General features: G+C 42.4%; 3 protein-coding genes across 7 annotated transcripts in view; 2 read left to right on the top strand and 1 right to left on the bottom strand.

Moving 5' to 3' along the window:
- Nucleotides 1-227: 227 nt before the first annotated feature.
- Nucleotides 228-5,150, bottom strand: LOC102794677 (ras-related protein Rab-39B-like). Its single transcript, XM_006784936.3, has 4 exons — nt 4,809-5,150; nt 3,772-4,004; nt 1,703-1,973; nt 228-1,295 (listed from the first exon to the last, which is right to left on the bottom strand). Exons 2-4 carry the CDS (start codon nt 3,984-3,986, stop codon nt 1,140-1,142), a joined length of 642 nt encoding a protein of 213 aa, XP_006784999.1. The 5' UTR covers nt 3,987-4,004; nt 4,809-5,150; the 3' UTR covers nt 228-1,139.
- Nucleotides 5,151-6,437: 1,287 nt separating this feature from the next.
- On the top strand, nt 6,438-13,381 carry rab38c (RAB38c, member of RAS oncogene family). Its single transcript, XM_006784935.3, has 4 exons — nt 6,438-6,794; nt 7,408-7,538; nt 9,080-9,217; nt 11,297-13,381. The coding sequence occupies exons 1-4, from the start codon at nt 6,602-6,604 to the stop codon at nt 11,456-11,458; spliced, it is 624 nt and encodes a 207-aa protein (XP_006784998.1). The 5' UTR covers nt 6,438-6,601; the 3' UTR covers nt 11,459-13,381.
- Nucleotides 13,382-15,765: 2,384 nt separating this feature from the next.
- LOC102793722 (phosphatidylinositol-binding clathrin assembly protein-like) overlaps nt 15,766-23,231 on the top strand; it is a 28,561-nt gene continuing 21,095 nt past the window's right edge. For 3 of the 5 annotated variants that reach the window (XM_006784934.3, XM_006784933.3, XM_006784932.3), the window contains exons 1-2: nt 15,767-16,739; nt 22,897-23,039. In XM_006784934.3, the coding sequence (XP_006784997.1) occupies nt 16,610-16,739; nt 22,897-23,039 (273 nt within the window). In that variant the 5' untranslated portion in view covers nt 15,767-16,609. Of the gene's footprint in view, nt 16,740-22,896; nt 23,040-23,231 lie in introns of all 5 variants that reach the window. The other 2 variants (XM_087847405.1, XM_035905299.2) reach the window with 2 other exon arrangements.

Genomic DNA, 23,231 nt, shown 5'->3' with positions numbered 1-23,231 from the left:
AATTCCTGTGGAAGCAGTAAATGTGCACTTTGCTTTTCCACACACTGCGTCTGCATTTTTGTTTAATGTTTGCTAATAAATAAATGTTTTTGGATTACCTGAGGTTGATTTTTTTGTTTGTTTTAGCCTCATTTTAGGGGCTTCAAGGGACCAGATGATTTTTTAGTAACATCCTGACACACAAAACCTTAGAAATGAAAGGAAGCTTCACTTTCTTTTTACTGTGACTTTATCTTTATTTCAAATTGAACACTATGGGGATCTATACAAAAGGCTTTTGGACAGTTTCTCACCTGTTCTCACCAGTAACCCAACACGGAGCAGTAAACATGAACTGAGAACTTGCCATATCGATCAAGTCGTCAAGGCTAAAATAAGCAGCTACAGTAACGTTTTTCTTCCAGCAAAGAACAAATGTACCATTAATCATTTTCACAGTGCAAACTCGTTCCTCCGCGGTCAGGTGAACAAACGAGACATCTGAAACTTTGGTTCGCTTGGAGTTCACCGACCTCCACCTTCTTTATGCGTTAAGCCACTCAGATTTGTAGTGCAGACGTACAATCAGTCGGCGAGGCTGCTGCCTCTTTCTGCCTCCTCTCTCCAGCCGAATATAGTCCACAACGGGCTGCGGTATATTCAGAGGCATTTCCAGAAAAAAGGAAGAGGCGTGGCTCAGTCGTGGCATCGCTGATTCATCAAATTAAAGTCACACAAGAGTATAAATACACTACACTGATAGTCTTTTATACATGTGCGGCAAGAGAAACGGAACTGGCCACTGGAGTATAACTGTACACGTCAGGAAAGGCCAAAGGTGGAGTAAAGCTTAAGTGTCGGTAGCAGCTGCAAAGACAGCAGGATGACTACAGTTACACGCATGCACACAGAAAGATGAAGTGGCAGGATGCTTCTTGTGCTTCTACACCTGTTGGGAACATCAACAAAGTGCCCCAAGTTTGAGCCTTAAACAGGCAATTGAATGTTAAAATAACGTCTATATGAATAAGTATGTAACTGAAGGGGAAACATTAAAGTCCCCTAAAACTGGCCTGAGAGCAGCCATGGCAAAAGAGATCTTGTACATATGGAGTCCATTGAAGTATTATCACCTCTCACCCTAACGTGCTGTAGCCGAATCAGCAGTAGCACTGCCGGCTGCTCTTGGTGACCTCCTCAGAGGAGTGGACGGTGTTGGGAACAAATCCGCTCTTGACGCCCTCCCAGCCGTCCTGGATCTTGATGTCCCCGTTGCGCACCAGCTCAAAGATGTCCTTCGTCAGATCCACAAACGCCTGGAGAAGGAATCACGAGCAGGCTCAGCAACGGAGATCATTTTCATTCTGATCATTAATTTTTAAAATAACTGCAAAAATGTCAATATATGCTGCTTGTAGCGTATTAGGATTATGCATCTTTAAGTCTAAGAGAACCAACATTTTCATGAGGAGTTTTGCATTGAATATTTCAAATTGTTGTCACTTATTTCACCATCACTGCTTACTTTTAATAAAAGTACCTCTTTTTGTTTTAGACACCCTGCATGCAGAAGGCAGAGAGAGACAGTCTTCTTCGTGCTCCTGTAGTTATTTATACCACCCATATTATTGTTACAAAGCAGAACCTTTCCTATAATATCCCACTTTTTTAATTTAAAAAAAAGATGAACTACATATGGAATAAAAACAAACAAAAACTACACCTTCTCCACGTTGATGGCGTCCCGTGCAGAGGTCTCCACATAGCGCATCCCATAGGCCCCCGCCAGCTTCTCCGCCTCCTGCTGGGTCACCTGACGCTGGGCTTCCAGGTCACACTTGTGGCCGACCAGCAGGAAGATGATGCTGTGCGGCTGGACGTGGCTCTGCGCCTCCTCCAGCCAGTTGTGGACGTTTTGAAAGGAGCGGCGGTTTGTGATGTCAAAGAGCAAGAGGCCACCCACTGAGTTGCGGTAGTAGGCTCTGGTGATTGACCTGCACAGAAAGAGGTGTGCAGGAATGCAGACGTGAATAACTGGCAGAAGACCACACCCACAGTGAAAAAAAACGGTCCCCTACAAATGAACAAGTTGCATCTGTTTGAGTAGTTTTTGCTAAAAAAAAAAAACTACCGTTATACAATTTGTACCGATTTTTTGTTCTTTTCTTCTTTTGCAGATGAATACAGGTGAACCTCTGTCCGTCCTTACTTCTGACACATTTGGTCACTGTCATGCTGGAAGACCCATCCATGACCCATCTTTGGTGTTTTGGCTGAGAGAAGGAGGTTTTCATCCAAGATTCTGGTCTTTAAATCAGTGACGTTGTCCTGTACCCTTAGCAGAAAAATGTTTCCACCTCTTTGCTTGATAGTGGGGATGGTATTCTTTGAATCATGCTCAACATCTCTCTTCCCCCAAACACGACAGGTAAAGTTGATGCCAAAGACCACTTGATCACATCACTTTCTCCTAAGCTTTCCCTCAATCATTTGTTCACCGGCAAACTTAACACGAGCCTATAAATGTGGCGAGGCAAAAGGTCAGCCCATCATGACGCAGTTCGGCGACATGCAAACCAACTATATAACATTCATCTAATGTGTTTTTTCTGGATTTTGTATTGATATTCTGTGTCTCGACATTAAAAACTACATTAAAAATTAGAGACTATTCATTTCTTTGTAAGTGAAAAAACACAAATTCAGAAGGGGATCAACTAATTATTTCCCCTATTTTTTTTTTAAATGTTTTCTTTTAAAAATACACTCTGATTTCCATGCTTACACAATATCAGCATGAATCAAAAAGCTGGAAGCTGGGAACGTAGGCCATACTGTTATATACAACTCTTTCCAGCTTCTTCAACACGTGATTAGCATCAGGTTGAAAAACTACTTTTTAATATTTTATTTGTATTTAGTGAACTGTTCTCACTTGGCTGCAAGTTTAAAAATATTATATTATTTAATTTACATATTTAAAAGTGAACCCTTTAAAAAAAACATAGTCATGACTTCATGACTAGTTTTTTTTCCCATGATTGCCAAATCATTAAAAATGTGAATTCTGAACCCAGTAAAGAATTAGACTGGAGATATTCTGGGTTTTTTGGTTTCTTTGTTTTTTTTAATTTAATTATTATTTTTCTTCCAAACATGCAGAGCTACCCGCTGTGGCGACCACTTTTTGAATAAGGGATCTGCCAAAAGTAGATTCTTTTTATTTCGAGACCAGCAAGAGACCCAAACCAGCCTCAGGGAAACACAAGCTGGTGTACTGCCTGTGCCAGTCCTGAGCTGGATTAATGGGAGTGTTGCATCAGGAGGGGCAACCGGCATAAAATTTGTGCCAAATAAAACATGCGGATCCATCTGCTATGGCAACCCCTTTGGGAAATAAAGGAGCAGCTGAAAGTCCGTCCCCCCACACTGTGATCCAATCCAACCAAAAGAGCAAACTTTGTGGCTTCCCTATCCTCTCTCTCTTATTAAGATATTGAAATGATCACAAATATAAACTTTAATTTTCAAATGAGGTTAAACAGCTTAATTACCCAGCTGGTTGAGATAGTTTTCACCTAACAAACTTTTAGTTTAGTGTTAACAGCAGATGGACAGAGAACTCATGCATTAATGTTAATGAAGGAAAATGTCAAAACATGTCATCTTAACGTGGCCTAACTGAGCTTTAATGCCCATCTGAGGGAAGCATGTGTAGTGTGTGCTTTTGAAGTATGAGGAGAGTCTTGTTTTTGTGGACACATGAGAAAGAAATCAGGAGTCTGTCTTTACCTGAACCTCTCCTGTCCTGCCGTGTCCCAGATCTGAAGTTTGATTCTTTTCCCCGGCTCGATCTCCACAAGACGGGAGAAGAAGTCCACCCCGACGGTCGGGTCTGACACCTGTGCGAAGCGGCCCTCAGTGAACCTCCGGATCAGGCATGACTTGCCGACCGTGGAGTCTCCGATGACTATCAGACGAAACTGGTAAAGCCATATAGTCTCCATTTCTCATTGAAATAAGTTCTGTAAGACAAAAAAAAAAACCCACTCACTTAGTCAGGGTCACCCACAGTACGCCCAATACTGAGACTAAAACGAGACTCTTAAAGAAATGAAATGAGCATCCTCTCCTTCACAAAACCAAATATTTTGCATCATCTAATGGAAGGATTTTTGTAAATATAAAATCTAAAACATCAATTAAAATCCTGCTGTTCATGTCTTCAAATTTGGATCCTTCAACGGGGATGGAAACAGTTGTAGATTAAACATCAGACTTTAAAGCTTCCACAAACCCCTCCTTCTTTTTCAGAAAAAGAAGATCTGCTTAAATGAGTTTAAACAGATCAAACATTACATTTAATCCAGAGATTTTGCTGACTAGAAGGATATTTTTTGGGATTATGGCTTTCCCCTAAACATGGGAATAATAGGCTCATAGCGTCTCAGCAGTGGCCATGTGATTTACAGATGGGTGATCTAATTTGAAAGAGGGAGGGGGAGGCCACTCCTCTCCAACTCAATAAACAGTGGCGTAGTCAGCCCCCATGTGGATAGCAGAGTGGTTGTTATAGAGCAATAACACACAATGAGGCCTTGAATAAAGCCAGAATTCAGGTTTAATATAGTAGCTTAAAAATCATCATAGATAGGAAGAAGGCGCCCTGTGCTACTAATGATGCAACAAACTATATGGTTCTTTATTTATATATATATATTTGTTTTAATCACAAGGCCCAACCCTCTTAGCTCAATGAGCATTCTCTACTTAGTTAATTATTTTTCTGGACAACAATTAAATTAAACAACTAATAAAGTGTGACCTACCTCAAGTTCAGAGCTCAGTACTTGAAAAAAAGAAACCCCATATTGATGATTGTGTTTCCAAAAAAGAAGAAAAAAATGACCCCTAGTCTAGCACTGGTTCTGTTGTTGCTTACAGAAAACCCCAGGCGGTAACATACAGAGCATTAGCAGGGCCTCCTGTGCAGCATCGCTTTGTGAGCCGGTTTAAAGGCTGAAAACGGGGTGAGCGGTGTGTGGCCCGACAGGTGATCCGATCCGCTGGCTCATTACAGCGGGGCTGTTGATATTTCCGCGATGATCCGCTGATGAAATGGCAGCAGAACACAGCAGCAGCATCGCACTCACGTCTCTTCCTCGCCCTCATCAGTACCATTACCGTAATGGCGCGCACAGCAGCGCAGCAGCGGATTCCCGGGGCGATGCATTCACGTGCTATACGGGAAAAGAACGGAAAATAAGAAACGAACACACATGAGATTATTTCATATCAGTACTTAGTACTTACAAAAATACATTTATAAATATTTTTGTTCCCTAGACCTCCAGGGTGACAGCGAATGATCGGCCAGTGGAAAACAACTAAACTTATTCTATTTGCTCTAGTATTATAAGTACAATATTTGCTGGAGTATTTTCATTTTAACCTACTATGTACTTCTATAAAGAAAATGTATTTTATTTTGTTAAACTGCATTTCAGTACACTAAAAATAAGTATATGCAGTATAACCACTATTACTCTTCTGCACATGTCCAAAAATTGCCTCTTTAACTTTGCCTCCTCTTCTCTCCAGAGCACACCTCCACCTCTCCAGCGTCGCTTCCACCTTCTTCCTACTCTCACTACACATTACAATGTTGTCTGCAAAACATCATAGTCCACCCCCACCCTGAACCCATCTGACCTTCCCACCAGTCCACCACCACTCTCCTCATACATGACCTGCACCACCCTCACATACCTCTGTTATCCCTGACTACCACATTCCAACTCCTTCTGTACTTCTCATATCAACACTCACAAAACAAAAATGGCACCTGCAGTGCTCTTTCTCAGCATGGAGCACTGATCGTTCTTAGGTAAAGACTAAAGCGCATTTGCACGTTTTATTTGATCTTATTTATTGATATTGAAAACTCCATTCAGTTCAGAAGTAAAGTCCAACACATTAGCCTGAAATCAAGTTTGGATTCTTTGATTTGCATTTGGTTTTCGGGTCCATTACAATAACGGTGCTGTCTGACTTTAGCCATGATGGACACTGATAACACATATCCGTGCAATCACGATGTAGGGCTACAGAAATGATTTAGTCATGAAAACATTTATTGCTGCTTTTTAAATAGTAAAACAATCTAATATTTGCTAACTTCAGCTTAAATCGATCATTTTTTTTTCTAATTGAAAACATCCAAAGACGTCATCGATCCATTTTACACAACTTTCTGACATTTAAATGACAGATATTAATTTGTTATTTGCAGAGTTGCTTTCTTCGAATATTACAAGACATCAGATGGAATTTAAAATGAAGCTTATGTTTACGAGGAGTGTGTGAACGCACCATGAGTTTTCTGCTGAAGTTTGCAGTTTGCTCTGAAGTAAGCGAACTCACGCTGTCCTTATTTTATTTAGACTGCTGGACTCCGGTGATTGCAGACGAGTGCGACCGCTTCTCGACGATAGAAGATCACGTGATAATATTTCGGTTCGCAGCAGGACGGAAGGAAATGTCTTTACTGTAGCTGCTCTGTGGTTTTGATGTGTCTCAGCATCCTTCGGAAAGTTTTCATAATATCACCGAGCCTGCAGCCATGCAGCAGGAGCTTCTTTTCAAAGTCCTGGTCATCGGAGACTTAGGAGTGGGGAAGACGTCCATAATCAAGCGGTATGTGCATCAGATCTTCTCCCAGCACTACCGAGCCACCATTGGGGTGGACTTCGCCCTGAAGGTGTTGCAGTGGGACAGTAACACTGTGATCCGGCTACAGCTGTGGGATATTGCAGGTCTGTCAAACTTTAACGACCCACTGGTTTAAGGCTTATATATATCAGGTGATACAACGGTGTTTGTGTGTGTGTGTGTGTGTGTGTTTTGGGGTTTTTGGGAACAAGAACCATTTGTTTCACCATCAGCAGCCGTGAAAGCTGCTTCTGGAAGGAAAGGCGCTTTGCAAATTCACTTGAGAGGATATTTAGAGGAGAGTTAGAACATAAATATCTTCATCTTAATCTAACTCAGGTCTTTTTGTAGTGTCATAAATAAGAGGATAACACTTTTTTATTTAAGAAGTGAAAGGCAGAAGAAAAACAAAGAAAAGAAAAGCAGATTTTCCACCCAGTGAGTGTGTGTTTCTGTGTGTGTGTGTGTGTGTGTGTGTGTGTGTGTGTGTGTGTGTGTTGGATGCCTGGGTCACTCCCTGCCGTTTGATGCCTAGTTGAGGAATGTAGATCCCATGCTCATAATATCAGGCACATGATGGCAGCTGCTGTAGACTAAACGCACACACAGAGCTCCATAACTGGCACTCATAAACCATGACGTGACTTGATTTAATTTTATGGACTTGAAAGCAGTCTTTGTATGTGCGTGTGTCTAATTGATGGCGTCTCATCCCAGGACAGGAGCGGTACGGGAACATGACTCGTGTCTATTACCGGGAGGCGGTGGGAGCACTGGTGGTGTTTGACGTGACGAGGGCCTCCACGTTCGACGCCGTGCTGAAGTGGAAGGATGACCTGGACTCCAAGGTCAGATGGCTGAACCCGCAGAAGCATAAAGCTGGGCTTTTCTGTCTTCACCGTCATTCTCTCTGTCTTTTTTTTTTTTACTCACATGTGACTGATCGCATGGTGGTTAGCGCTGTTGCCTGAGTTCAATTCCACCATCGGGTCGGGGTCTTTTTGTGTGGAGTTTGCATGTTCTCCCCGTATTTGCGTGGGTTCTCTCTGGGTACTCCGGCTTCCGCCCACAGTCCAAAGACATGCACTTTGTGTGGATAGGTTAATTGAAAAATCTAAATTGCCCATAGGTGTGAATGCGGGGGTGAATGTGAATGGTTGTTTGTCTCTGTGTGTTAGCCCTGCGACAGACTGGCGACCTGTCCAGGGTGTACCTCGCCTCTCGCCCTATGACAGCTGGGATAGGCTCTAGCACCCCCGTGACCCTGAAAAGGATAAGCGGAAGCGAATGGATGGATGGATGGTTGGTGACTGATCGCAACTAAAGAGAGAGACAGAGTTTTTAGCCCCTCCATTCATCTGTTTCCTTAAATGTTTATGCAGTCGGGGTCACGGAGGGGCTGGAGCCTATCCCAGCTGTCACTGGATGAAGGGCAGAGTGCACCCTGCAAAGCTTGCCAGTCTATCACAGCACCCCACTGACTCAAAACCTCTGTTATTTTCTTTGCAGTATTTCAGTGTTTTTTCTCCTTCTCACAGGGATCCAGCAGCGTTTCCCATAAAAGGCAAAAACCTCAGGTTGCTACATTTACCCACATGTTTTCTCCTTTTGCCCCTTTGCATCACTTCTGGTGTTGTTTTTGGGATCTTGCATTGGGAGCTATAGTTGCATTAGTGCAGTGAAAGTTGGAAAAAAAGCCCAACAGATCACAATCGTGCTCTTGGTTGATATCCAAGTTGAAGGGTCCTTATTTTTATACAACAGAGGAGCGAACAAAGCAGAGCAGAGGCAACTGAGCAGATGATCTGAAAGAGGATTTTGGGCAAATTTAAATCAGGTTTTTGCTTCTTTTTTTTTTTAATGGGAGTAGTCACACATGTTTATGATCTCCTTTTGTATATGTGGAAAATTATCAGTCATTGTTCAAATGTAGATTAATGTCACGGGCTTTTGAAAAACCTTGCACTTTGATGTGCATGAAATGGCAGAAAATGAAGAAGCAGAACTTGAAAGGGAAATAAAATTTACAACTTATTTTTTGCAGACTGTTGCATGAAAGGGGGAGCATCTTTGGACAGAGACATCATAAAAGATGTGAGAGGATTTCTGAGGGTGAACACGCACCTCTGAAAAAGCTTCCTGACACTTTAAAGCAGCCAAAAACCACTCCATGATGAGAACAAGCCAAAATTAGCACTCTAATCTCTTCAGCTCGTATAGTTGTCAGTAATACTTTGTTATTGGTTTGCTTTTGTGATAAAATGTCTTTACAGAGAGACTACAGGGCACACTGATATTTTTCTGTTTGTGTGCTTTAAGGTAAGACAGGGCCATTTAACAATTTATTTAAAAAATAATGTGATCCAGCTCAACTTTCTTCTGTCCAAAGGTGACACTGAACCATGGGAGGCCAGTTCCAGCTGTACTCTTGGCCAACAAGTCAGACCAGCTGGTTTCCCAGCAGCCCAAACTCGACGTCTTTTGTAGGGAGAACGGCTTCGTCGGATGGTTTGAGACTTCTGCAAAGGTGTGAGAGAGGAGACCCACGTGGCGTTTGATGCAATCTCTGCAACAAGCTGTAGATTTTCTTAGACAGATCGTTGAGTATACCAAAGATTTCTCTGCAAATTGTTAAAGGTTAGAGGTCTTTCTTTGACTAGCTAAATGATAACTCTGTGCCATACAAGCAAGGCCCAAAATCGGGTTATATTTGCATATTTGGGGGGGAAACTGGAGCATTTCAACAGAAGCTTCCCGTAAAAACAAACGATTCAAAAAATGTTTCACTCAAAGTCAGACAAGTTTATTTGCCGTCCTCTTGGGAGGCAAACAGAGGAATTCCAGCACTCTGGTGTGAACTAGACTCTTCTTTTTCTTCTCATTTAATGCCTTTCCAATGAGTTACACACAAGAGTGTGAGGTAAAGGCGCGGTGTAGTTACTGTACACAAAGGTTCATGTACATAAAGAGTGACTGACATGTGGGCAGTTTGAAAGAGAGCTGTAGATGTGTGACAAATGAAAGGAAAAGCCTGGACCGTTAAAGCCCTCAGTGAGGGGCTCTGATGCAAAGTTATGCTGTGGGAGGCGTTTGGGTCCACAAATCAACACAACGCTGTCCTGAGTGATTGCCTTCATCCTACAATGAAACATGCTGCTCACACTTAGAAATCAAATAATATGACATCAGTCCCCTGCCAAGCATGCATTCCTATTCCCAAAGAGTCTAGCTCTGCTCTAAATTAATGCGGTAATCGTAATTTTTTTTCTTGGCTAAATCACTATGGTAACCTATGGTGAATGCTTAACCTGGCCAGGAGCAATTTATGTGCAGCGTTTCAGTTTAAAATCAGCTGAAAGCATCACATTTTCACTGATTCCAGTGCGCTTTAGGCGTTGTACAGATTCTGGGCTGAAGGAAAAAGGTTTATAAGTTGTACCTTACACCACTAAATGAGGCCCAGCTTTAAAGTCGAGTCGCATTCTCACAGGATTTTGCTGGCATTCGGTCGGTGATGCAGAAAATGAATGTTTACGCTCGGGCGTAGATGTGCCGCTATGTCTGATTTAAACTGCTGCGATGGCAGCTACTAGAACCCAAAATAGTAAACATTTATATTTGTTGGCTATTTATTTCTGAGAATACCTGTTAAACCAATACAATTAATTGACTGCATCACTCTGAATAACCGCTGGTGTTTCAGAGCTTTAATGTGCTGCCATCACATTAGAAGTGAACGGCAGCACAGTGCGGTAAAATAAATATAATAGAGTGAGATATTTTACCCCTTTGTGCGCTTTTGATGCTGGTAAATTCACAACAGAAAGATAGCCTTATTTGCAGCAATGTTGCATTTTATTGCTATATTCTCTATAATTCTTAGAGATCACCTGTTCCTCTGATAATGTCTCTGATTGGAGGAGGAAGTGCTGAATTGCTCCACTGGAATAGGCTCTCTTACAGTATGTGAGCGTGCACAGAGGCTGAAGCAGAAAAACTGGTTTAACAGAGAAGGCGGGTAACCACTGCCTTAATACTCGTTATCTCTGACTGGGAAAAGCCTGGATATGTTGAACTTTGTTCACCGTAAACCTCTCAAAAAATCTTTGGAGAACAACAAAATCAGATTGCTAAGAGAAGTAGCGATCCAGCCGTCATCAATCCAGCTGTCATCAATCCAGCTGCCTGCTGTAAGGTTGACCTTGATGTGTCAGACGGCCGCCCCTCCCTGAGCCTGGTTCTGCTGGAGGTTTCTTCCTGTTAAAGGGAGTTTTTTCTTCCCACTGTCGCCAAAGTGCTTGCATCTGGTTGTTGGGGTTTTCTCTATATTATTGTAGGGTCTTGACCTTACAATACAAAACACCTGCAAGCAACTGTTGTTGTGATTTAGTGCTATGTAAATAAAACTGAATTGAATGTGTTGTCACTATATGAAAAGTAAGGAAAATTATAGCTTCTATAGGACTCATTCTGAGTTTAATATGAATTAATGGCAATCAATTCAGCTTCTCTTGAGATATTAAAATCTGTGTGTGTCTGCTGCACTGGTGTGGCTGTAAAGATTTCATCACAGCTGTCTTACTTTTTCTTTTTTTTTCTCACTTAGGAAAACACAAACATTGAGGAGGCAGCCCGCTGCTTGGTAGAGCACATTCTGAGAAACGAGGAGAGTCTAGTGACTGAGCGAGAACCTGGTTCGCTCATCCTGTCTGGATGCGCTACGACATCACAGCAGCATCTTGGCTGCTCCTCGTGTTCAAAATGGTAATGTCTGACATCAACAGGTGACCAAGACGGGAAGGCCACGAGAAATGTTTGACTCAGGGACCGCTTTGAGAAAAATTCTGGCTCAGAGTGATAGATTTGATTTTAAAAACATCTTAAAAGCGTTTAAAGTCTTCGAAGTTCTGTGGGTATCAAAATGTGATTTTTATTACTTTATTTCTTTATCCATTTTTTTTGTCCCTCCACACAAACTTTAACAATTTTAGAAATCAAAACACTAAAAAAAAAGAAAAAAAGTTGGTACATGCAGTTTTTATTATTAGCACTTTCTTGCTTCTTTAACTTGCTTTGAATCGACAGTGTGACACTGATATTTGAACTGACGGCTCTCTGTGGCACTTTCTTTCTGACACTGATGTAACATGAAAAATAATTCCAAACTTAGATTTTTTTTGCCTGCAGTGTGAACACAGACACAAAAACATGAGTCTTCCTTGCGTTATTTGCACTTTTCCTCGGCCTACGTTTCTATCTGTGTTTAACCGCTCACTAAAAATGTCAACGTCATGAATACTGCATTGTGAGCTTGAGATACATAAAAGCAGCTGCTCAGCTTTGGATAACATATAGACTGGGAATTGGGAAAACAGCCTGACTCAGGGAGGGGCTTCATACTGTTCAACCCTGCTGCTTGAAGCACTGACCTCAACTCAGCTGGGACGAGAAGTCATATACAGTCTCTTTGTGTGTGACTCGGTAGCATTAGCAGTTTATAGCAAACACACTGTGTTGGCTATGTTTTTTTAATAGGATTTTCAAGGACCTACATCACTCTCTTTTGTATATGGATTTGAGTGAACATTTAATATTGGGTGGGCCACATGTGAGCGCCACACTCTTGGGTTCAGAAATAACTGCTGTATGGGAATGAAATCTCTTTGCAACAGCTATCGCCACCTCGTGGCTTCAGATAGAAGGCAGGTTTAAGATACTTTCCTACTGGCCTAATTTTTCCAACCCCAAAATTAGCTCAATGTTTTATATTGCCTATGGGCGCGCTTGGTCTAATATCCACTGCCAAGCCAATGGATGTGGTGCATCAACAGTGCCTCTATGATAAGGCCCAGATATTTGAGGAGATAAGCCCAGAGCAGAGGTGGGCAATTAATTTTCCCACAGGAATCACATGAGAAGCTGGAACTGCTGTGGAGAGCCACACCAATCAGCTTGTTGAGATATGAAATTAATACTGAGCAGAAATCAGCTCATCTTATTGGTGTGGGTGCAGTTTATCATGTGGCCCCTGTGGGAAAATTAATTGCCCACTGGTGGCCTAGAGGAATAATAATAATAATAACAATCATAACAAAGAATTTAGCCAACAATAACACTAAGTGTGATGTTTTTTGCTTTGCACCAATCTCGTTGAATATATTTTCCTTCTACACTGCATCGTGAGCTGATGAAGTGGAAAATCTGTTCTGGTACAGTGCTGAGGAAACTAAACAAGAATCCTTTGCAGTCAGGAACAAACAGAGAAGTATCGGGGACCCTGGAGGGGAGACAGTTTAGCAGATATGGCCACTAAAAAGACCATTCAATTAGCTGATAAGATACTAAAGACTGTTTCTGAATTCATTAATTAGAAACAGCTGTAAGAATAAAACAATTAAGACATCTGTGGGTCCTCCAGTGCACTGCCTCTTCCTGATATACTGATGGATATTCAGTCGGCTGCTAATTTACACGTGTTGTCTGTATTTTAAATGTGGTTTCAGTGAAGAATCTCATTTTTTGAAGTATTTCACTCTTAACTTTCACCACAAACTCTTGGCTCTCTTTTTCAAATGGGACATTTTCTTCAGCTTTAAAATCAACTTCTTGTCAGTCCAATAAAAAAATGTGGTCTGTGCTACTCTTCTTCTGCACAGCCGCTTTTGTTGAGCTTGTCTTGTGTGTTATTTGAAGGTCCATGTTTTCAAATTAGGCATCTGTTTTATATTTTTCTTCACTGCCTTTGATGTGCAATAGCACGCCCTTAAGAATAAAGGCATTTGTCTGCACTCTCTGTGGACCAGACTACTAGATTTTCTGCCTCAACTACATGTCACTTAAATCAACACTCCTTCAAATGAACAATACTACTGAAAGAATTATCCAATTAATCTGTAGCTATTCGTATAATGCATTTAGATTTACTTTAAAGCAAAGTTTCTCTTCCTACAGCTGCACGCTTCTGAGGATTTACAGTTGTTCTCTTGATGTCATTCTGAAGTGAATATCTTTAGGTTCTAGTTTGTTGGCAGGGAAAATTTGAGGTTGTTACTTTGCATTTTAAGGAAATGTTGATCAATATGTTTCAGTATTTTAGGCATTTTTTATACCAGGGTAAATAACTGAGCAGCAGATTAACTTTAAGATTGTCTATTTGTTGTATGGCTGTAGTCAAACGTTTACATTCAGTAATCATGGGCATGAATGTCATGGTAATTTGGGACTTTTAATGATTTCTTTGACCTGTTCTGTCCGTGGTACAATGATTATGCAAGCATCTTCTACCAGACACTTTTAGTAGCCGTCAACAAGCTCTATTGGTGTGAGGTTGGGGCTTTGGCAAAGTCATTCAAGAAGGGATCATTGTCCTCAATTTGAAGCTGATCATTGTGATCATGTTGGAAAATTCGGAGGTAGCTGCCCTTCTCCATTAAACCATCCACTTTGCGCAGTGTACCAGTACCACTGGCAGCTAAACAGCCCCAGAGAATGATGCTACCACCACCATGCTTGCAAGCTGGTGCATTGTTCTTAGGTTTGAAAGCCTCACCTCCTTTACTCCTCCAAACATACCTCTTTGTCATTGTGACCAAATAGCTCAACCTTGGTCTCGTCTGACTATCAAACTTTTTTCCAGAGGACGTTTGATTTGTCCATGTGAGCAGCTGAAAATTCAAATAGAGCTTGAAGGTGTAATTTTGGAGCAGGCACTCGCCTTGCTCGGCGCCTTCTCAGTCCAGTGATGTAAAACACACTTCACTGTGGACTACGGCACTGCTGTTCCACAAGTTTCCAGCTCACAGTAAGCTTGCTAGTTCCTGGTTGAGGGTGACAGTTTGTGTCTTCTTCCAGATCCTGGCAAAGTGGAGATGGTGACACATAAAAACAACTTTTACTTATGTACAGTAGTTTGAATCAATGATTTTTGAATCCACTGTTGTTTAGAAATCACAAGAGACCTTCCCAAATTTTCTAAATCTGAAATTTGAAGTCATCAAAGATGTGTACTGTTCAATCATTCCAGCCTGGAAAAAGGAAAACTGAACGAAACCATTAAAAGCCCAAAATGAGCATGACATTAACTACCGCAATGCATGTCTTAGTAGCAACTTTCCTCTAAAGCACAGGTGTCGAACTCCAGGCCTCGAGGGCCGGTGTCCTGCAGGTTTTAGATGTGTCCTTGATCCAAGACAGCTGATTTAAATGGCTAAATTACCTCCTCAACATGTCTTGAAGTTCTCCAGAAGCCTGTTAATGAACTAATCATTTGATTCAGGTGTGTTGACCCTGGGTGAGATCTAAAACCTGCAGGACACCGGCCCTCGAGGCCTGGAGTTTGACACCCCTGCTCTAAAGGATGTTGCACATACAGTTTACACCAAAATAAAGAGTGCTGAAATTAAAATAAATTGACAAAACAGGGACAGAAGTTCCTGCAGGGTTTAAATTTTAGCAGTGTGAAAGTGTGTGATTGTGGTCCAGAGAATATCTTCTAAAGCTTTCTGGATAACACAAGGAAATATCTTTTAAGCTATTTAAGTAATACCCTCCTGTGAGTTATTTTACCATTAGGAGAACACCGTTTCATTCCAGGAACTACATTTCACTGTAACGGTGAAAAGATATTAAAGCAAAAACGATTACTTAAAGCTCCCTTATAGTATTAAGTTAAAAACTGGAGGTGGAATATTGGTGGGGAATTATTTACAATAAACGTCACCATCTGGTTTTCCTGGGATTTAAAAGCACAAACTAAAACACACGGGGTCAGAGGGACCTTTTCATAGGAAGCGTTACAGGAATAAAACATCTTTTTGTGTGTTGTTATTATTAGTGGTTTTTCCTCACTATGTGTCTACATTTCATTGGACAGCAGATAACCAGGGAGAGTTTGCACATCACACTCTTGTGCTGTCCGTATGCACTAAGGTGATAAACCAGCTGATGCTTTTCTCTCCTTGAAAAGCCTTCTGCTTTAAGATGCCCTCCCCGGACCCGAGAAGTGGTCCAATCGCCCTCGTTTCTCAGTCACCTGATTCATGTGCTGCCATTTTACACACAAGTTTGACTGACAAAAAAAAAAAAGAAAAAAAAAAAGAAAAAAAAATCAGAATTGGCCTATCGGAAACCTCAGCAGAGAAATACACCCTTTTGTAAAGAAGATTAAAAAGACTGGGGATAAAAATCACAGCGGCTGAGGTTTGATGCAGCCAGCGCGGGGTGCTGTGTGCGGATCAGAGAGGCGCTTGCAGTCGGATCTGTGCACACGTTCAGAGGAGATACCGGGTGAAGAAGAAGGAAAAGGGGAGGGAAAGGACAATGCTACAGCCCGTGTCTTTGAAAAATTAGTCTTCAGTCATGGTGATGCCGCATAGATTTCATAATCATCGCCGGCCGTCTTTCTATCACTGACATTGCTTTTTTGTGATTCAGCGCTCTGGCACGGACTCTCTGCGCCGGCATTTCACCCTCAGCAGCGTCTATTTCAGGGATACTGTAGATTATATTAATACACTGACCAGCTTTGGATGCAGGCCGCTCTGACAGGCTACACCGATTTTCTTCTTTTTTACAAGCAGGTTGATTATTTCTGCAGCTGGGCCACCCTGTTGCCCTGCGCTGGATTTTTGGATGCTTCTCTGGATGTGTGACCGTTTAACGCTTTATTTGGCCGCCGCATGAATTCTCCCACCGGATCCTCGTCCGTGTACGCTGCTGTCCTCCACCACCACCACCTCCTCCTCTTCTCCCTCCTCTGGCCGATTCTCACAGAGGGCACTACCCTCCTCCTCCACCTCCTCTTCCCTGCCGCTAAAGACATTTTGATCGTCCTCCCCGGTTCCCCCCACCCGGACTCGACCATCACTCCTCCGCCTGCCTCCTCCTCCTCCACCACCACCGCCTCCTCCTCCTCCGTAACATGTCGGGACAGTCTTTGACCGACCGGATCGCCGCCGCACAGCACAGCATGACCGGGTCTGCCATCAGCAAAGCCGTCTGCAAGGCCACGACGCACGAAGTCAGCGGACCCAAGAAGAAACACCTTGACTGTAGGTTAAGCATACCATCACTGCTTACTGTATAGATAGGCAGCCTGCCTGCATGCATGCATCAAGCGACCAGCATCTTTTTCCTCACAAAGGGTAGCTTGTATAAACAGCATTACGCTCCCCCCTCCCACCACCTCTCTCTCTCATCCGGCCCGCTTATGTTCACAGCTTCTTTAATTAGGCACCGTTACATTCCATTAGATTAAAACGTGATTTACGCAGCAGCCGAGCGCACACAGGCTCCACCACTGACCATCAGAGCAAGCGGAGATCTTCTTCGTCTCTTTTTTTAATATAAGGCGAGAGGGGGGCAAGCCAGGCATTATCTGTGCATGTCATTCAGGGGAAATAGGCCACTCTGGTATAAGCTAATCATATTGCAACCAGTGTAGGCCTATCCATTATTAATGCCACTATCAGGAGCAGCAGCAGCAGCACTATGTCCCTTGGAGACTCTTCAGTACAGAATGTGCGTTATTGTGCAACATTTTTCTGCCATGCATTCTCGCTGATAAACGCGCTGCTGGTCAGTCCTAAAGGTGCTGAGGACCCTGTAAAGGTTTTAGGAAGAGCAGTGCACTTTTTCCACTCCCCAGATAATTGTCTATGCAATCAGAAGCAATGATGCACACCAGTGATAAAGAGGATTTCTCACATGTGGATTGCATCAGTGATTATTAGGTGGCTGTTAGGTTAGGTGGCTTTTCTGCCTCACTATAATTACTTGACATGATCAATAGAGAGCATGGGTGATCAATGGCACTGCCAGTCACACTCACATGCAGGCAGACAGACAGCAAGACAGCAAATCTGGAGGAAATGTGGATAAATCAGTCAGAGAGAGATCATGAGGCAAGTGGCCAAACAGCCAGTCATCCAGCTACACACCCACCCACCCAGTCAGTCGGTCACCCGGCAAGTTTGGCAGTGGATTGGTCAGTCATGTCTACAGCAGAGGGTACCACTGTGGATTTTGGGCTCCCTTACAAGATATGCCACCAGGCGTTTCAGTGTAATATATCTAAAGAGGGCTGCCTCACTAAAAAAAAGAAGAAGAAGCAGGAAACACCCAGTGGGGGCTCAGAAGCAGGTTTCTCTGAGCATTTACGATGAAGGAGCCCTTTTGTGACTCTAGAGCAGGGGTGGGCAATTCCAGGCCTCGAGGGCCGGTGTCCTGCAGGTTTTAGATCTCACCTTGGGTCAGCACACCTGAATCACATGATTAGTTCATTACCAGGCCTCTGGAGAACTTCAGGACATGTTGAGGAGCTAATTTAGCCATTTAAATCAGCTGTGTTGGTTCAAGGACACATCTAAAACCTGCAGGGACACCGGCCCTCGAGGCCTGGAGTTGCCCACCCCTGCTCTAGAGTAATTCCTGTTGCTTTGATTTCATATTAATCTTACCTCAATGGTGGCAGGCGCTCAGTGTTAATTATTAAGGTTTTTTAGTGGTAGTGTTGCTGTTTCCCTGTTGTGAGGCTGATGTTTTACGCTATACACAGTTTCACACATCCCTGGAAAAATAAGTAGAAGAGAATCAAACCTACTGATGGCTCCACGTTCAGTATCACCGCAAGTGCATCAACAGACTGGCACCGGTGCTGGTTTGTTATTGTGCTCGCCAGTTTTATGAGAACATTGCACCCCTGCAGATATTAAACGGCAGAAGGTCATCCACCTTCAGCGCCCGCCACGAGTGGGTGTATCTCAGAAACTAGTAAATGTCACTTAACTCAAGGGTGAGAGCAGAAAATCTTAAAATAGAACCGGAGCATTTACATGACAAATGTCCATCTGTCAAGTGGATTATAAAACCGTTTTTGTCACGACTCACAAGGGCAGAGAAGTTTCTCTCAGAGTCGGTCAGTTTATTCTGGTGAAGGTGGTTTATTCTCTTTTTCCACATTGATACGACTCCTTTGAAGATGTGATTCACTCCCATGGAAGTGTGAATCACATTTTTTAGTTAAATAAGCAATTTTGTACTGAAGCCATTCAGATGCAGCTGTTCTGATAGATGCCACAATAAAATACTTTCTATTTCCAGCTAGAGAGCCTCTCTTCTAAGCCAACATCCAGCACTCTCTCTCATTCGCATTAGGGCACACTTTTAAGGTTAAGGAGGCGATCCAGGAAGGAAGTGTGTTTGTCATCAGGCGGTCAGTGGGCCTGAGCCTTAATTTGGCTGAGAGGACCTTGGTGGGGAAGTGAATAAAGAATGCAAAGAAAAGGCACTGAACACAACTGCTCTCAAGGAGCTTCTGATGAGTCAGCTGTACAGGACTGTGTGCAATCACAGGTCTCTTTGTTCAACCATCAATGCATCTGAGACTCTTTTCTAACCGAACCTGCGTGGTAAACTCAGGTTATGAGAAAACGGCGGACATTTGGTTTGTATTTTCAGATAATGCAAAGCTTATTATAAAAGCTCTCTGCATGGAGGACACGAGCGAGTGGAGCAAACTCGGTGTGGCTAAAAGAATACAGAGCTCCCGGGAAGAAACTGTTCAGATTGGAAAGAAAGAATCTGTTAAAATAATCTGAGGTTAGTTTGATAAGCAGAGTTAAAATACACTCTAGTTGTTATTGATCCACCACAGCAGGCACAGCATAGAGTAAATGCTACACACAATAAATCTATTCAGAGTGACCAAACCCAGGCCTCCTTTTTTCCCCCCCCCCTCTTACAGGGTCATGACCTTGCCGCTGTGGTAGGTGACTTCAGTGGCAAATGTTCATCTTTGATGACCCACAGCAAATAATGAGCATGACACACACACAAACACAGGGTAATGACATAGTAGAAGAGTAATCAGGCTAAAAATTACCTTCTGCCCCCGGAGCACAGTCAGCAGTGGTATTCACTGTATGATTTCTTTGCTTGTGCGTCACTGCTGAAATGCCGTAGCGTCACGTTGTAGATTTATTCAAAAAGAAGCTAATTGTGTCGAGAATAATTATCTGCCTTTTTTGCTCCGATGTTCTTCACTTTTGGCCTCTCGGCTGGATTTAGTGAAAGGCAGCAGCGAGAAAGAGGAAGAAGTGACGACAGATGAGCAAAAATGCAACGGATGACGGGGCTCAGCCGCACAGGCGGTCAAACAGAAGAGTAATATACATGAATCCCCCCCTCCCTGCCACGCACACACATGCTTACTCTGACATCTTGTAGTTCAATTACACGCTCTGAATGATATTCACTTTTTTCTTTTCTTTTTTTTTTGACGCCAAGGCCTTAAAACACATGGGAGGGGAAAAAAAGTTTTTATTGCATTTTAAAGTAAATCTCTTTATGAGCTCAAATCCCTTCAGTCATGCATACTTTAAAACTCTGCTCTTACATTTGATCCTAACCAGTATTACAGGTGTCTTAAATTTAGCGCCATGTTGTCGTGTAATCGTGCAAACCTTTGCACGCTTGCAGCATAAATCTCGCTTCTTTTTGTGTTCTTTATCTGGATTTATTTCCTGTGTGGATTTCGGCTTATCAATAATCCCAGCTGGCAATTGTGCAATCAATACTTCATCATCATCATTGTCATCATCATCACATCCCTCTGGCTATTTGTACAGCCACACATCGATGGTTAAATCCCAGCTGATGAATTGTCACCCAAAGGAACAAACAGATTGGGACATGGAAATGTAGTAATTACCCTACTAAAAGTTAAATATCTCTAAACCTCCAGTGAATTAGTTACTGGCTACTCACAGGCAGTGTAAAACTGAACACTTTTTGACCTTGTCTGCTGTTTAGTTACAGCTTGATATAGATGTTTGGGTTTTTTTTTTATATTTAGTTGTTTCTGGGATCATCCTTCAAGCTCTGCTTTTGAGCTCAGCTACCTCTAAATATGAGGCAAATATGTGGTTATTTTTCCACTCTGTTGCCTCATCTTAAATCCTTTTTATTCAAGTGTCACATAAAACTACTAGAAGCTCTAGTCCTTGCAGTTTAAAAGCCCATGAACATAAAAGCAAACATACAGGGTTTCAGAGAAATTGTCCTAATTTAGACATGGAATGCAAGAGGCGCACATTAAGGATTTTAAAGGAGGAATTGAGGATTTTATTGTTGCGTATATATACATATATCTATTCAATATGCGTTAGTTTGGGAATTGTTTCTTGTGCCAATTTTACTGCTTCCTGTGCATGTTACATTTTCTGCTTTCAGATGTAGGGAGTGGACAGACCTTTGGCTTATATTTGGCCCTAAAGCAGGAGACCAAATGTCATGACATTAATGCAGCAGAGTTGAGAGTCTGACAGTCTTGGCTGCGTTCGTAATTCATTGTAGGCCAAGCTGGATGAGGTGACGACCTATAATCAATACTTTTACACTTATTATTGGCTGTGCTGTTCCTGCTGAGGCTTTTGCAGTCGAAACGAAAATAAAATAAGACCAAGCTGAGTTGGATCGAAGCATCAGCTGCCGCTGGTCGCTGTTGCTTAGGGTGTGTTTCGACATGCATTCAATGGTTAATCAGGGTGCGAACCGGGACTCTTTGGTATCCAGCGTTTCAGTGGCTGCAGAAAACCTCATCAAGCTTTCAAAACAAAACACTGATAACCTCTGATCCTGCGAAAAAAAAGAAGCAGATCTCAGAAACCAAACAGCTTTCTCAGTATCTCAGCACACAGATGCTCTCCCCGTCTGCCTGTGACTACAGTGGTTTTCTCTGATTGCACAAGGGACTCTTTAATTTAGTCCCTTTCATTATAATTGTGCGACACACTTTTGTTGCTGGTGTCTTGTTACCAAATTCAAGTGAAACCGCGGATCGTCCTGATTTCACATTTCTCATCTCATCTGGTAACATTTTAGATTCATTTCTTCTGTCTGTTTATCACTTTTGGTCCCAGTGTGTGTTTTACCAGGATTAGCTGAGACCCTGTTACCAGCTGGCCTTTAAGCAGCCTGCACAATCTCACTTTTAACAGCATCACTGAGAATTTGATGCAGATTGTTTATCCAGGAAAAAAATCTCCAGCTTGCTGATAAATGTCACTGAGCAAATAGCATGAGCTATATATTATGAATGCACTGTGTATAGTGTGTTTATAAAAAAAAAAAAAAGGTTTTTTACTGTAGAAATGCCCCAAGTCAAGATAAGAAAATCTGTCCCTGAAGATTTTAACAACCTTTCGTTTACAGTAATTGAACATTTCAGAATCACATAAGTGGATCTGTAGGCTATGCAGTCTGTAATGCACTGTGTAAAACACGGGGCATGTTTGCACCATTTTACTAGACGCCTGCAAGTCTTTGTGCTTCAACAGATGCCAAACATACTTTGCATTTTGCTTCTGAGCCCAGTTCCTTAAAGAATGTAGGGCAACATTCCTGCAACTCATCCCAGCAACACTTCTTATCTCTATTTAATTATTTTTGTTGTATCTACAAGACTGAGCACAAACAAAAACCCCACTCCTCTGTTTCCCTGCCAGTTCTCAGATGTGAACACACACATGCGAGCACACACTCGGCCTGTCGTATGCCAGACCTTTGAGTCTGACATACAGCACCGAGCTGTTTTTCCCTTTTTTAAAACGTGTTCCACATTTGCTTTGAACGGCCAATTTACATTCTAGATGCGACTCTCGGATGTTAACTGTTGGGAGGGTGGGGGTCATCTGTTTTAGTCCGTCATCGCTAACAAAGATGCTCGGGAAGAAAACTCACAGTCAATATTCATCATCACTCCATTCATCTGACAGTTTTTTTTTAGTTTTTTTTTCCTAAATAAAATATGTGTCGCTTAAGTTCATTACGCGGGAATGGAATCGACCTTGCAATGTACCTTTCCATCTTCTGAGTTGATATTTTATTGATATTTTTGTAGAGGAGGCTGGCAGCGTTGCTGAATTACAGTCTCAGATGTGCATTTGGAGATACATCCATCTATAGAGACTATATCATTCATCGATATCATTAATCAATGATTTGTTCATTGAGGCGAGATAAATGCACCGGTCAATATGACTTCAGTCAGTGTGATTGTTCACTCCATCAGCAGCTGTTGCTTTTATTCACAATGACTTACAGTAAGTGAACAGGCGGGGTTGGAGTTTATTTGTGTGTTCCTTCACCTTGCTTTCACACTTTTCTCCAGATTGTTTCATGGGTCGTCTATTTTTTTGTCTCCTCCAGACCTGATCCACTGCACCAATGAGCTGAACGTCAGCATCCCCCACCTGGCAGACACACTGCTGGAGCGCACAACTAGCAACAGCTGGATTGTGGTTTTTAAAGCGCTCATCACCACACACCACCTCATGATGTACGGCAATGAGGTGAGTCAACCTGCATCGACGTATGCATGCCCGGGGAAATTCGGAGGATGTTTGTCCCCTCTGATCTTGTGACAACAGGAAAATTATTTGTCATCCTGACAAAGCGCTTGTTTTAAAGAGATCTTAAATGCACTATGGTGCTTCTAAAATGATCCGTCTCACTGTTTTTTTGAGGTCAACATTTCCTGAGTG

Source organism: Neolamprologus brichardi, chromosome 10 (assembly GCF_056152115.1).
Source record: "Neolamprologus brichardi isolate AB-2024 chromosome 10, ASM5615211v1, whole genome shotgun sequence".
NCBI classification, from domain to species: Eukaryota; Metazoa; Chordata; class Actinopteri; order Cichliformes; family Cichlidae; genus Neolamprologus; species Neolamprologus brichardi.
This window is presented reverse-complemented; position numbering and strand designations above follow the sequence as displayed.

Excerpts from the sequence above, each read along its gene's own strand:
- LOC102794677 (XM_006784936.3), bottom strand. The coding sequence starts at position 3,986 with ATGGAGACTATATGGCTTTACCAGTTTCGTCTGATAGTCATCGGAGAC. Across the intron at positions 1,974-3,771 it reads GCAGGACAGGAGAGGTTCAG|GTCAATCACCAGAGCCTACT; the intron begins GTAAAGACAGAC and ends CTTTCTGTGCAG. Across the intron at positions 1,296-1,702 it reads ACGCCATCAACGTGGAGAAG|GCGTTTGTGGATCTGACGAA; the intron begins GTGTAGTTTTTG and ends TTCCTTCTCCAG.
- rab38c (XM_006784935.3), top strand. The coding sequence starts at position 6,602 with ATGCAGCAGGAGCTTCTTTTCAAAGTCCTGGTCATCGGAGACTTAGGA. Across the intron at positions 7,539-9,079 it reads AGGATGACCTGGACTCCAAG|GTGACACTGAACCATGGGAG; the intron begins GTCAGATGGCTG and ends TTCTGTCCAAAG. Across the intron at positions 9,218-11,296 it reads GGTTTGAGACTTCTGCAAAG|GAAAACACAAACATTGAGGA; the intron begins GTGTGAGAGAGG and ends TTTCTCACTTAG.